The 15,896-nt window shown below is 32.5% G+C and overlaps 1 protein-coding gene across 1 annotated transcript in view; it reads right to left on the reverse strand.

Moving 5' to 3' along the window:
• The window catches only part of LOC142333009 (methionine aminopeptidase 2-like), a 29,093-nt gene extending 13,560 nt beyond the window's left edge, over nt 1–15,533 (reverse strand). Inside the window, exons 1-5 of the mRNA XM_075379777.1 lie at nt 15,397–15,533; nt 12,370–12,524; nt 7,978–8,108; nt 2,963–3,069; nt 1,604–1,698 (exon numbers count right to left, since the gene is read on the reverse strand). Coding sequence (XP_075235892.1) covers nt 1,604–1,698; nt 2,963–3,069; nt 7,978–8,108; nt 12,370–12,501 — 465 coding nt within the window. The 5' untranslated portion in view covers nt 12,502–12,524; nt 15,397–15,533. The remainder of the gene's footprint in view (nt 1–1,603; nt 1,699–2,962; nt 3,070–7,977; nt 8,109–12,369; nt 12,525–15,396) is intronic.
• Nucleotides 15,534–15,896: the final 363 nt, after the last annotated feature.

Genomic DNA, 15,896 nt, shown 5'->3' on the forward strand with positions numbered 1-15,896 from the left:
ACAACCGATGCAAAGACCAACTTGAACTGGAACTTGGGGAATACAAAGGGGGATTTAGGCCATGGAGAGGTTGCCCGGAGCAAATATCCCTAAAATTTATGATGGACTTATATAAAAGACGGAAAAAACAACTAATAATCACCTTCGTCGACTTTAAAAGGGCCTATGATTGTATACACCGACCATCCATGCTGAATATTCTGAGAAACCTGGGCCTTCACCCTAAACTCGTAAACATGATAAAATTAACTTTAACCGATACCCAGTCCAGAGAGAAATTCAGAGGTGAACTCTCTCAACCCTTTTACATAAAAACTGGATTGAGGCAAGGAGATGGCCTCTCACCACTCCTTTTTAACTGCGCCCTCGAATTTGTTATGAGAAAATGGTATGAAATAAATCCCAAAAATATAAAAATGGGTACTAAGAAAAACTCCATCACACTAAATTGCCTAGGATTTGCAGATGTCCTCGCTCTTTTAGCAAATAATATTCAAGAAGCCAAAACACAAATCAAAACGTAGCACAAAAGATAGGGCTTCATATCTCTTTCGAAAAAACTGAACTAATGGCCATAGATCCTCTGGTAATAGAGCACATTACGGTAAACAATCAGAAAATAAAAATAGTAAAACAATTTAAATATCTAGGGGAAATAATAACTTATAATTTAAATGAAAAAGTGACATGGCAAAACAGGACAAATAAAATGATTAAATCCCAAAAATTAACTCGGTCAACATATAACAAAAAATGCCTTTCTGCTAAAACAAAACTTAAACATTATAAAACTGTAGTACAGCCAGAAGTCACCTACGGAAGCGAGACCCTTTTCAAAATCACTCAGAAAAACCGAATTGAAAAAATTCTGAAAATAGAGAGGAGAATTGTCAGAACGTGTATCAATAAAAAACACCAAAAAGAAGGCCGATGGTGGATTGTGCCAAATGAGGTGGTGTATCGAGAAATAGAGTCTGTTACTGATACTATGCGGGGAAAAAAATCTCTTTCTTTGGTCATCTCATAAGGACACCGGAAACAAGACTGTCAAGAAATATCATTGAAAAGCTCTGGTTCCAAAAGCTAGAAGTAGGATGGATCAAAGAAATTAGTAAGATATGAAAGAATTGGGAATTTCCCTGACTGACCTACAGAATAAAATTGGAAAAATTACAAAGCTAAAAGACAAAAACATTAGATTTAAACAAAAGACAGACAAACGACAAAATACAACGAAGAGGGTGTTTACGGATGAAGAAAAGAAAGCAAGATCTGAACGGATGAAGAAATACTGGGCAGCTCGGAAGAGTAAAATAACACGCTTTCTCAGAAAAGATCCAACTAAAATTGACTTAAGTGGTCCCATGTTGGCCGTAAAAGCATAATAATAATAATAATATATATATAACCCTCCAGAATCTTTCAATACTAAAATTGTTTTTTTATTAGAGGACATAAAATATTAAAGTTTGCAAATATCCTGATGTAAAAAATTTGACCCGATTAGAGAAAATTTTCTCAATTACATAGTATAAAGAATCAATAATTATAAAATACAAGTATACTCCTGGGAAAGTAAAAATTAAAAAGCAATAAATATTACCTTGATGCCAGTATTAGTCGCATCTCTAACGGCTTCAATCAATTTATCATATTTCGGGTTGAATGACAAAGTCCAAGCACAATCGATAATACGACCTTAAAAAAAAAAAAAAAATAATAATAGACTTCTGTTATTTTTATTATACTACAAAAATGGAAACCAAAACATTCAAATTTTTATGCAATCGCATTTAAAAAAATTACTTTATCGAAAACAAAACTTATTAAATAAATACAATAAAACCTTGCTAAAATGGCTGATATCTTCATAACCTCTTTGAAGATATATTTTTGGTTTCTTAAATACGAGGGCTATTCAGAAAGTAAGGAACGTTTCCACCTGACGCCGCCAGGTGCACGCCAATCGCATATATATTGGTGTGCTCGTGCTCGGCACCTCAGTCAGCGTCCAGCCGTGACAACGGGAACATCTCCGCACTGGCCTTTTTTTATATACAAATTTGAAATGTGTGCTGCAATCGAAAATCCTGCCAATTGTGAGGTGCGGTCTGCGATTTGTTTTTTGTCGGCAAAAAACTTAAAACCAATAGAAATTCATCGGGAACTGTGTGAAGTGTATGGGAACAATGTAATAAGTGAAAGTTCTGTCAGGAAGTGGTGCATTCAGTTTAAAAATGGCCGAACAAAGGTTCACGATAAAGAGAAGAGTGGATCAATTCAGTTTAAAAATGGCCGAACAAACGTTCACGATAAAGAGAAGAGTGGATGTCCGAGCATTGTGACTGACGATCTGGTCTCTAAAGTTGACAAAAAGATTCGTGAAAACCGCCGTTTAACAATAACTGAGCTTTCTCTATGTTTCTCACAACTTTCACAGACTTTATTGTTTGAAATTGTTTCACAGAAGCTAGGCTACCATAAATTTTGTGCAAGATGGGTGCGTCACTGAGCGGTTGAGATCACAGGCGGCAGAATTCTATGACACATGAATTTCAAACCTAGTCCACCGCTATTAAGCGCATGAATTTATATGGTGATTATGTTGAAAAGTAGTATTTTAGTCCCTCTTTCACATGTATATAATAAAAAGTTTTTCTTGTACTTGGTTTTTTTAAAATTCCAAAACATTCCTTACTTTCTGAATAGCCCTCGTATCTTAAAAAGTATATTTTAAATACATACTTTCAAAACTACTCAATCAAATTACCTTGATATTTTTTTTGTAATAAAAAATGAAAGACCTCAAAATTTTATTCGGTATTAAATTAAGAAAAATCCCAATACCTGAGAATCATACCGATCTAAATCATGCTTTCCTACGGCTTGCTTGTTACATAATAGGCATAAAATTGATTTATTCAATTTACTATTTTAAAATTATATTTTTTTTAAATAATACCGTTAATATGTGTTCCAAAATCAATCTTCGTAACATCATCGTACTCCAAAACAGTTTTATCACCAGCATTAGGGGTATAATGCGCAGCACAATGATTTTGTGAGCACCTATAAAGAAAAAAACCCCAAATTTTTTTTTTTTTTACTTTAAAGACAAAATAGCATTATCCAATAGACATTTTCCATCTGTCATTTACTAAATCAAACACTTACCACATTTCCAGCATAATGTAAATAATAGTGAGGACTAATGTATAATATTTAAATCGCTGATAATAAATCAATAGATTATATACAACAGTATTTGTTATACATAAATAGCTACAGTGAGCTTGCTTTTAATTTCATAATTTGCTGGTGTATATATAGAATGTTTCATTTTAATCGCCCCAGGGATTTTCTTGTAAACTACGCACAATACAAAATTTACCTAAACAAAAGTTACTCAGATTGGATAGAGGACACCTCATGGTGACCTTGGTTTTGACCTTAATTCAAGGTTAACAACATTTTTTCTTATAGAATGACCTATGTTTGACCCCATCAATGAAAAGAGCAGAAAATTATACATTGGAATATGTGGTCACACAAATGATGTAGGAAATTTTTTTATGGGGTAACCAAATTTATGGTCATACGGCCATAAATTTGGTTTAGGGGTCAATCACATATAGTATTTGATTAACACAATTAGCTGATTCAAGACAATACCAGATAGCACCTCTTTTCATAACATAGAAACCGGTGACAGTAAATATCTGTGAAAAGAACCCACCATTCATAAAACACTATCTCTGATGTCGGGCCATATCATCTTCAAAAAAGTTCCAAGGTCATATATGTGACCACATATTTCCATGTAACATTTTCTGGTCTTTTGATTGGCGGGATCAAAAATGGGTCATTCCATTTTGAAAAAAATCATGTTAACCTTGAAATAAAGTTAAGGTCAAGTTTAAAGTCAAATTCAAGGTCACCTCCTGAGGTGTCCCCTTCCAATCTGAGTAACTTTTGTTTAGGTCATTTTTTTGTATTATACATAGTTCACAAGAAAATCGCCTAGAGCAATTAGAATGAAATACCTATACATATATGTATATTCCATTTATTAGAATGTTTTACTTTCTCAGTGAATATAGTTAGAATGAATACAAGTAGACTATTCTACTTGTATTCACTTGTATAGCTATCTATATTAAAGGTAAAGTATGGTGATCATGTCAAAAATGAGGTATCAGATTTTTGTTGAAAATTTTTAATTTTTAGGGTCCAACTAGTTAGTATATCTAGACCAAAAAAAGCATATGCTTTTGGTATTATATCTCAGGACTGACCACACCGATTTTTTTCTTAGAAAAAATTTTACTTTGACAAATACATTTAGATATGAAAAATACATTGCATATATTCAAAATATATTTTTCAAAAATCAACCCCCACCTCTTAATACATGTTTTTTATTTTGCTCCATCTCACTTTGATCTAAATATGATTCAAAATATTTTCAAAAGTTTACACTTCGTACACAGTACTACCAAGAAACCTCTGTATTTTTAAAAATTATATTCCTAAAATGCATGGAAGTTTTTAGAACATTTTATTTTTTTTATTTTAACCTCTATTGGATGATTTTAGATTAAGAAAAAGCTTTACTTAGCAAATTTGTTAAACCTATGTATGTATATTTTTGGAAAAAGTTTTCTTAAAATTTATTCCCCACCTCTAAAAAATATTTTTTCTGTTTTTTTTTTGGCAAGTAGTTTCAATTTTGAATGTTTCAATATGGGACTGTTTTACAATGAAAATAAAAATACATAACATGTGTTTAGAAATGCTTCAATTTTTAATTACAGCTCGCAAAACATTTCTTCTACTCAAAGGGTAAAAATAAAGCCATTGGAAGTTAAATTAAGGAGCAAATTTGAGGTTTCATAGAGTTTTCAGATTTGGAATCCATCTATAATGGAATCTTTCTTGATATTCACAATGTCCAACTAGCATATTTCCATCACAACAGTAAACAAAAATTATGTTGGCATATTAATTTGAATATGCAGATATAATCAAGAGTAGTGATATGTGAATACAGTATTTTTCTTTAATTCTGAAAGCACACAAATCTATTCAAATGTAATAAAGAAATTTCATTTACTGATCAGCTGTTAATATTATCAACGTAAAAATAAAAAATCTCTACTTATTTTTTCTATTTAATTCTTAATTTAAATTATATAATGAATCTTCATTTCTTAATATTTTTAATAGCTTAATAATGAAATTTAAGCTATTGATTTATTTATTTAAAACAAAACTGATTTTAGAAATACGCTGCACCTAACATATCTTAGAGATATTGCAAAGGGAACTTACTAAAATTTGGAACAGCGAGAGACTTCCAGAACACTGGTCTGGAACAGCAATCATCCACCTCTTATTCAAGAAAGGCGATAAGATGGATCCAAACAACTATACAGGGGATCTTCCTATTAGATTGTATGTACAAGATCTTCTCTAGAATACTTTATAACCGTATAAAGGATCAACTGGAGAAAGAATTAGGAGAATATCAGGGAGGATTCAGACCCTGGAGAAGTTGTGCAGAACAAATTATCACCTTAAAACTAATTATATGTACAAGTTGCGACGCAAGGGCTTAATCATCATTACATTTGTGGATTTCAGATATATGACAGTATCCATAGACCATCTGTGCTTAGAATTCTGAGGAATTTTGGGCTGCACCCAAAACTGGTGAAAATGTTGGAGCTGACGATGACGGGCACCTGGTCGAAGGTGAAGTTCAGGGGGGAGCGGAACCTTTTGACACAAAGACTGGTCTCAGGCAAGGGGACGGATTGTTACCATTACTGTTTAATTGCGCATTAGAATACATCATGCGACATTGGTACGAACAAAATCCAGAGAAAGTAAAGATTGGAAGTAAATTTAACAACGATCTAGCGTTCCTTGCAGAAACATAGGAAGAGGCTGAACACCAGATAGAATCATTGGCCTCTATCGCAGCGAAAATTGGACTTCAGATCTCGTACGAGAAGACAGAAGCGATGTTCACTAGAAAGACACAGCGGAAACATTTGGAAATCAACGGTCGCAGAATTAAAATAGTATCAAAATTCAAATATTTAGGTGAATCCATCACATGGAATCTAAACGAGAAAATAGCCGGGCAAGAAAGAGCACGCAGACTAGCAATGGCACAAGTAGTCACACGAAACAACTATAACAAGAAACGCATCTCCAAACAAGCCAAGATAAGACACTATAGTACGGTGATCAAACTGGTAGTAATGTACGGGTGTGAAACACCGGGTCAAATCAAGATAGCATCGAGAACTGAAAAATTAGCCAAAATAGAATAAAGGATCGTAAGGACCTGTATCGGCGGGGTATATTTGGTGAAAGGAAAGTGGAGATTACTCCTGAACCATAAAATCTATGAGGTCGTTACACCAATTACAGAAAAAATAAGAAAGAAGAAAATAAAATTCTTCGGCCACCTCTTGCGTTTGGAGGAATCAAGGAAAAGTAAACGACTCTTGGAAAGATCGCTAAAGCTAAAAACGCAACTGGTGTGGCTCACTGAGGTGCTTCAAGACGTCAAAGAAGCAGGCATTGCACTGCAAGATATCAGGACAGGATCTGGAAATTATAACAACTTGCCAGGTGTTAAATTTACAGAAAAGCCTAAAAAGGAAAACTGGGATGGTTTGGACAGAGGAACGGAAAAGGGATTTTTCCAGGAAAATGAAAGAGTATTGGAAGATAAGAAAGAGTAAACATAAATGACTGATTTTGTTTCTAAGACATTTTCCAGTATCAAAATGATCTTTGTTTCAGTTTAAAATGACATTACAATATTTTTCTGTCAATAAATTTATAAATTTATAAATTCAATATAATAAATTTCTTAAACTCTTTTTCATAATCAATCCAACTATAAAATAAATTTCCTCAGAATTAAATTTTCTACAAACTTCATTTCTTTACCGACAATTTAATCAAGTTATTGTAAACCCTAAAACATTTTATGTTTTAGGGTTTACATACAATAAAACACCAATTTTTTTACGTTAAATAAATTTAAATAATGTTTGATATTTGTACCTGAAAAATTATTTAAAAATTAATACAACAAATTTAAATCAATTTGTTAAATACTTGCTAAAACCATCTTTTAAGTATTTGTGGTTAGTTATTTAGCATTAAAAAATTTTTTTTTCATACTATATTTACTTTATTTTTCAGATTTTCTAAAAAAAAAAAAAAATCATAAAATAATTTGTCAATTTAAATTGATTACAAAGATTTTTATTTAGCGTCAGCATTTCTGCCTTTTACTCAGAAGGTTTTGGGTGAATCCCAGTAAAACTTTGGATTATTCATACACTATAAAATTCAGCTATCACAAAGTAATGACAATTAGGCCTGTTGTCTGGAGAATAAATTCATTAAATCAAAGTCTTTTGCTCATCTTAATAAAACACTGGACAATAAGTTTTAAACATTTTTTTTTCTATTCTCTTTATTTCCTACAATTAAATTCTCTATAAATTTTATTAGAAATTTTCATTTGTTTATTGACAATTTAATTTTTACAGCGAATCAAAAAGAGCAGTTTTTTGGCCATTACAACAGCAGTTTTCTCAAAAACTACACTCTATATAGTATGAGATATATTTTATCAATTTTTCAGAACAAAAAACACATAAAATCACCAAATTTGCCCCAACAAAACAGAGTACTTTATTCTTATGAGTAAAAATCAGTTTGAGGTATTTAAGTAGTCATAACAAAAAGCAAAGGTTATTTCAGGACATCTGTATTTAGAAACCTTTTTTTTTTGTTTATATCAATATACAAAATCAGCTTCTGAAAAACTGGTGCAACATCAAAATACTCTACAAAGTATGAATTTTTAACTTTTAACAATGTAAGCAACAAGCTATAGAATGAAAATGTAAAATAGAATTGATTTTAAAAAAATCCTGTACTTACCCAGTAGGAAAAGCCAATCCAGCTTTCAACCCATTTTCTCCAATCAATGCACGAGAAGTCTTCTCCAGCTCTTCACAAATGTCTATCATTGTCATTCCTGATTTTACCCATCGTTGGATATATTGTCGAGTCTAAAAATAATAAAATATAATTTGATTAAAAAAAAAAAAACTACATAAAAACATATAACAAGTTTTATTAAAATGGTACAGTACCGTATGATAAAATGGAGATTCAATTCTCTGAATGCACTCATACAAATTAAAGACGCTAGAAAGGTTTTGCGATAATAGACGATAATAGATCATCACAGGTATCCGTTATCACAAGTTAGCGCACATTTAGGCAGCTCCCAACCCATCCTGCACTGTAGCCATTCTAGTCACTACCTGTGTGATCTGCTTTTTAATTGTTAGTGAAAAGACGCAGTCATGTCGTCAATGGTTAAAAACTGAATACTGCGCAATTTTGCATGCGGCTTAAGTGATGATCACTGTTTAGAGGAAATGACTCCTGTACTTGGAGAGGACTGTCCCCATCGATAATATTTCGGTGGTACCAGCATTTCGAAGAGGAAATTTTGGCCTTGAGGATGCTCCAAGGTCGGGTCGGTCACCTTCAACTGTGACTAAGGGTAACATTGCTGCAGTATGAAAACTTCTTGGGACGGACAGCCATGTGACCTACCACCAAATAGAGGTGTACTTGAGGATTAATGCAGCAGCAGTTCGTGCTATTATATGAGATCACCTTCAAGTTAGAAAGCTTTGTATCCTTTGGGTGCCGCATTACTTGATGACAATCAGATGGCATGTCATATTCCACGGTGCTGTGAAATGCTAAAAAAGTTTGAAAATGGGAAAACTCCCTATGTATACAGTATTGTGATCGGTGAAGAAACTTGGCTGTACTATTGTAATGTCCTGACCCAGGCTCAAAGCAAAGTGCGAGTGTTCTAAGATGAGGAGCCCCCTTAACTATTCAAAAATCCAGATCGGTTTAGAAGAGAATGGTGGCCGTATGTTTTAATGTGGAAAAACTTTTAGAATGTTACATGGAAAATCAGAAGATAGTCACAGAGAAGCGGTATACTGAATAATACTTACCTAAAATAATCTAAGCTCTCAAGAAGCTGCACCGAAACTCAACATGAATAAATGGTTTTCATCTTGATAACGCTCCAGCACATTGGTCTAAAGATATCTTCAAGTATTTGGCCAGCACCAGAAAAAACTGTCAACTGTCACAGCACCCTCCCTACAGTCCTGACTTTGCTCTACGTGTCTTGACTTTTTTTTCCAGGTGAAGAACAGACTGAAAGGGAGGCATTTTGCATTACAAGCGATAAAAACTTCCTAAGGGCTTGAGGTGATGAGTGTGTCCAGATTTCCAACAAAAGTTGGCAGGGTTTCTTTTAAGACTGGTTTTGAAAGGTGTTTGTGTTGTGGAAATTACTGTGAAAAATTGTAAAAAATGAAGTAATTTTATTGAATTTACCTATTATAACATAAGAAATGTATAGATATTCAATTCACAGCTAAAAGAAAAAAAAGGAATGTTCCAGGCATTTGCCTGAATGGATAAAGGGATACTGTGATAAAAACCTTGATAAAACCATAAATACACAATTAAAAAATAAATGTGATTTGGTATTAATTGTTTAATTCACAATTCAGATGTTAATTAAAATTATGTGAGCATGTATTTATGTACATGTTTAACAAGCTACAGAAAATTCACGCTTTTTTAATTTTTAATTAATTATTATTTAAGAATTCAATTGAAGAGTAATATTATTTCTGTGAAAGAAAATTGTATAATTGTATTTTCAATAAATTGGTGAAAACATTTTTTCAGAATGGTTCAGTAATTTATTAAAGCCTAACAAAACCCTTTTTCAGAAGCCAAAGTATTGTGTTTTTGAGTTACATGTGTTGAGTTTTTAAACATGGATATTATTTGTTTTTTTTTTTAACGAGCATTCTTTTTAGTATAGATTGTACATTCATAAACATAAACATAAAGATCAATAAACCTTTTCAACTTTCTAAATATGGATCTACATTATTCGTACTAGTATACACCAAACAGCCAATTTCTGTATCTTGATAGTTTGTTCTGATTTTTTGAGGGAACTCAAAGAGATGAGATGATATTTTTCAAATCTCCACCTATTAACAATGATTTATGTTTTGTTCCTTTGCACTATTTCCTTTGGTTTAAACATTTTCCTAGAATTTTTTGAAAGTTTATACTTCATATAGCTATTATGAAATGTCTACGAATTTTTAAATTACAGACCCTGGACCCAAAATGCAAACTTTTTTGAGAATTTTCTTTCTTACTTCAGCCTGTATTAAAGCAATTATTATTTAGAGAAAACTTTACAAATTTAAGCTTATCCTATATATGAATATTTTTAAAAGTCTTTTTAAGAATTTATTCCCTCCTATAAAATATAAATATTCTATTTTTTGGATCTAACTCTTAATTTTTATTAAAAGAAATTTTCTGTATTTTTTCTTCACTTAGAAGCAATTTTTCATTACTTTCATAAAAGATATACTTTATTTTCTCAATATTTTTTAACAATTTTTTTTTAAATTAATTTTTTCTGTTAGGAAACACTTTTTTACAAATAACTTTTTCCCAAATTTTTCCCCACAAAATAAGGAAGCCCCTAAAATAAAAAATTTTTTAATTCAAAATTTTCGAATTTTGTTGCTTAAATCTTTTATTTTGATAATCATGACTTGATTGGCAAGTTGGCAGGATATGCATTTCTTTGCCAGGTTTTATATATATATATATACATACACATAGACAAGATCTGTTCAAAAAATATGTAGACCAATGTCATAAAACAAAATGTACTTTATTTAGAAGTTACTTGTCTGGGTGCCCTTCAAAGTACTCTCCTCCCTGACGCACACACATATCCCAACGGTGTTTCTACTTTTGGAAACAGTCCTGGAATGCTTCTTTTGTGATGTTCTTCAGTTCCTTTGTCGCATTTTCCTCAATCTCAGGAATCGTCTCAAATCTTCTTCCTTTCAAAGGTCTTTTGAGTTTGGAGAACAAGAAGTCACAAGAAGCGAGATCAGGTGAGTAGGGTGGGTGGGAAAGAACAGTGATCGAGTGTTTGACCAAAAACTCACGAGTTCTGAGGGCTGGAGAGTTGTCGTGATGAAAAAACCAGTAATCACTCTCGTAAAATGATCTCGAAATCTCGTAACATGATCCAACTGATATCCCCACACACTTCAGCAAGCTCTCTGATGGTCAGACATCGATTTGCCCGAACCAGGGTGTTGATTTTGTCTACACGTGAGTCGTCAGTTGATGTGGAAGGACGTCCAAAATGCTGATCGTCTTCAATCGATTGACGACCATCTTTAAAACATCCATGCCACTTAAAACATGTCGGACACTTCATAGCAATGTTGCCGTAAGCCATCTTGAGCATACCAAAAGTTTCGCTCGCAGATTTTCCAAGTTTAACACAAAATTTCACAGCAACTCTTTGCTCGTTCAAGTCACTCATTCTAAAATCCGCCAACGAAAAAAACACACTTCACAAACAACCGTGCAGCTAAGCAACCAATAATGATATTTGCAATCAAAAAACTGCGTTGTAATCAGCTGATCTGTACGAACATGGCGACGCTTAGCGGATTTGAGTGGAACCAACTGGACCCAGCAATTCAAACAGTCTACGTATTTCTTGAACAGACTTCATACATAACAATGACACAGTCTACTAAAAACATTTTGGGTTTGTTCGAGATTATTCAAACCAAATCAATCAATTTTACTTACAATATCTTAAAAATTGTTTAATTAAAAAAAAAGCAAATCATATTTTTATTTGATTTTTTAGCACTCTGACAATTAACAGTTGAACAGAATTTCAGGTTTCCATTCAATTTTACGGAAGATTGTTTGTAACATGCGGAAAGATACATTTTTCCCCATCTAAAATGGGAAATTACTAATTCTCTTAAAAATAATGAACAAAAGACTGTGATGAATGAAAATTTCTATCACCAAAGCAATACTAATGACAGAATGCATGAACTTTGGTCATTCCTTTACTCATGATGACACTAATTATTTCAGTTTATCTCTCATCAGCTACACAAGATACTACACTACATTCTATCATGTTTAATTCCATGAGTTACCTTATACGGAAAGTATCTTCTGAACTATCAAACATCAATATCTGGTCTCCCTAAAAATAGTGCTACAATTCTACAATTATAATTCCTATTTAAGATTTGTTTTAAACCATCCACAATCAATTAAACTATAGGATTCCATTTTGCTTTCTCTACTTTTTACTTTCTTTTTTAATTCAATTTTAAATTTATATAAAAAATAAAAACTGACCTGGCGATGTGCTTCAGCCGCTTGACGAGCCTCATTATATATATCATTATGCAAACGATCCAACATCCTTGCCTCTTCACTGGTAAAACGTTCTTTAGCAGTACGACCATCCTGCAAGGTTGGATATTCCATTTCTTGACCGACAGGATATACTCCTGGTAAAATAAAAAAAATTTTTAATAAATAAATCTTTTTTCTGATCGGTATAAAATATATACATCATGTCACAAATGCATATATTATGACAAATCATGGATAAGAAAACTGCTTCAGCATTTATTTAGTTGGAACTATGATGGAGGGATAAGATATGGGATGCGTCTCAAAAACCCTCTCCCATGTAAATGTCAATCACACCTTCACAAAGTGTAGCTATGGCTTGCTATCATGGTGCATCCTGTTCCCACAGACATAGCTCTGGCGACTGAGTGGCCATCAGTATAAATGGCCCCCCCCCTTCTATAAAGTGCCAACAGCCTTTGATGAACAGGTAGAAGGAAGAACACTATTGTTCTGGGGGTGTGAAATTGTCCCCAAAGGCAGATGAATCACCAGATCAATGGAATACAGAAGACAATGTAATGCAGTGGGAAACCACAGCATTAAAGATCCTTAAGGATTTCAGATATCCTTAATCCTTGTTGATCATGGAGTGGGATGGACCTTTTTGTAAAAGACTCTGGAGCTAAAACTTCCCCTCATTCAGATCTCCAGGAGGGGAATAAAAGGTTTCATGCTTATGAAGAAGTAAGATGAAGAACACAGAAAGGGTAACTGTGCAGGGAGGGCTGGACAAATGAAAAAGAAAACAAAAAATATGATAAGAATACAAACATGGAATGTACTGACACTACTGCAAAAAGGTAAGATTGAAAACACAACACAAGAAATGATTAGAAATAAATCAGATGTACTTGGAATGAGTTAAGTAAGATGGGGAGGAAATGGAGAAATGTCAAGTAGGGACTTCCACTTGTACACTCGGTTGTTGAAAGAAGTGGTAGGAATGGAGTTGGTGTATTAATTATAAAGAGAATAGTAGGTAAGGTAATTAGGGTGGAATATGTTGATGATCACCTGATGATGATAAGGATAGAAGACCTTGTAATAATGCAAGTATATATGCCAGCATCACAATATACTGAAGAAGAGGTTGAGAAGTATTATGGAAAGCTCAAAAATACACTAGAGAGAGAAAGGAAAAACGTATTTGTACTGATGGGATACTGGAATACTACGGTTGGTGGACAAGAAGGCAAGATAATATAAAAATATGGTTTAAATAATAGAAACAAAAGAAAAGAGGGATTAGTTGAGTTCTGCATGGAAAATAATATGGTAGTGGGAAACACGATAATTGAAAATCATAAAAGGCGACATACATGGGTGTCGAGATTGGATGGAGAGAGGTACCAAATTGATTGCTCATACAACAAACGTTGTATGCTCATACAACAAAGATATAAGAACTGTATGAAAAATGCAAAAGCTTACCAGGTGCAGATATAAACTCTGATCAAAACTTAATAGTAGTAGAATCAATTTGAAGATCAAGAAAATAAAGGTTGGTCAGAACCGAAGTACCTATGATTTGGAAAAATTAAGAGTCAAAGAGAAATAGCGAACTGGAAAAAACAAGAATGGGATGGGAGCCAAATAATGTGAATGATCATTGGTTAAATATTAAAAACAGTATAAAAAAAGCAGCTGAGGAATTCATAGGAATTAAGAACAGAGATAGAGTACGGAAGGAGTGGGTCTGTGAAGAAATGAATGAAAGGAGAAAATGGAAAAGTTGAAACAGGAAAGTGTACTTGTATTATACTCGGCCTGAAAACACCAACTCCGCATATAAAATCAAAGTATTACTTACTATCATAATGTATGCGGTAATAACTATCATATTTATTAATTATAAACTTGTAATTAATTCTTTTATAACCTTTATTTGTACTAAATTATTAAATGCAAAGAAACATTCAATATGTTTTATGGCTTACGTTTGAATCAGTTACACAGTTGTTAGGTGTGAATATCATGTATTCAATGAAGAACTACAACGAAAAATAACATTTACGGATAGACAAAAACAACATGAAATGGGCAACCTACTGAAACAGTCAATCATCATTATCTGATAACAACGTTGAAGTAATATGAACAAGATAATTGCATAACCTTAAAAAATCAGTGCAAAACTATTCTGTAGAGTAAAACGTTCCAAAAAATAATTGTTTTTTTTTTTTTTTTTAAATAACAATGCTTTATGTAAAATTTATCAACAGTACAACATTAACAGATCTGAATTTTTTACGTATATTCTGGATAAGTTCTGTTTCATGTTTTGACACGAATACGTCGGCATAACATTCAAATATATATGGGTGCTGAACCTGCATTCATCATTATGAAAACGGTTATTTGTTTAGACATTATGTTTAGATATGTAACATGGATTTACAGTGCTTTAAATAAATTATATGAAATTCATCCACATTTTTCCAGATTCATGTGGACTTACCTAAACAAAACATTTCCTCAGCAACGAGTCATATGAGAAGGTTGATAGCCTGTCCTCCATCATCTACAGATCCTGCTCTGTTGATCCTTATTTGAGGAGTTGCACAAATACATAAACATTTTCTGTTTAATATGAAATCTGAACTATTTAAAAGAACACAGGTTATTAAAACTGTTCTGTCACACCACATTCTCTGTAATATGTAGAAGAATTTGAATGTTGCCTTCATGCCTGCAGAGCAACTAAAAGGAATGTATATATCTACTGATTGGTTAAGATTCTTGGAGAGTTCTTTTCATTCTGATGTAAAATTCACGTATCTTTGTCACGCTTTTTTCTCTAACTAGATGGGTTTGAAACATCACTGTTACTATATGGCCCAATATTAATAAAATACTAATGACTACAGTCGCATTACATATTTCACAGGAATTTAAAGTTTAATAAAAATTATTTTTATCGTAAATAAACCTAAATTTACATTTTAATTTTAAAATTATAAATACCATCACGAAACAAAGTTGAAACAGGTATTGTAGGCGGATCAGTTTGTTTACATTTACCGCCTTTCCCACGTTTACGTTTACTTTTGGGTTTTTGATTGGTTTTCCCTCTACATCTTCATTTTCTTTATTAATTTCTCCATTGACAACTTCACCGATCTTTTTTAATGATTTTTCATTAATAGCCAATGTCGATATTTTATCGGCAACATCTTCTTCCTCTTCACCAGGAACATCAGCAGAAGCTTCACCAGCACCTTCAGAAAAAACAAAAATAATTTTTTTTGAGTAATACCAATGAAATTTATCTATTTGTAATTGATTTTGCAGTGAAATTATAGAAATAATTTGGAAAAAAGGCACATGTACAATTTTCTTTTGTTATAAGCAAAATTGGATGTCATTAAAAAATGGTAAAAATAATGTAAATTGTATTAAAAAGATGCAACCACGAAATACATTTTATTCAACTTATAACCAACTAGTATGCTGTGTAAAAAATA

This window comes from Lycorma delicatula, chromosome 12 (genome assembly GCF_047948215.1).
Source record: "Lycorma delicatula isolate Av1 chromosome 12, ASM4794821v1, whole genome shotgun sequence".
NCBI classification, from domain to species: Eukaryota; Metazoa; Arthropoda; class Insecta; order Hemiptera; family Fulgoridae; genus Lycorma; species Lycorma delicatula.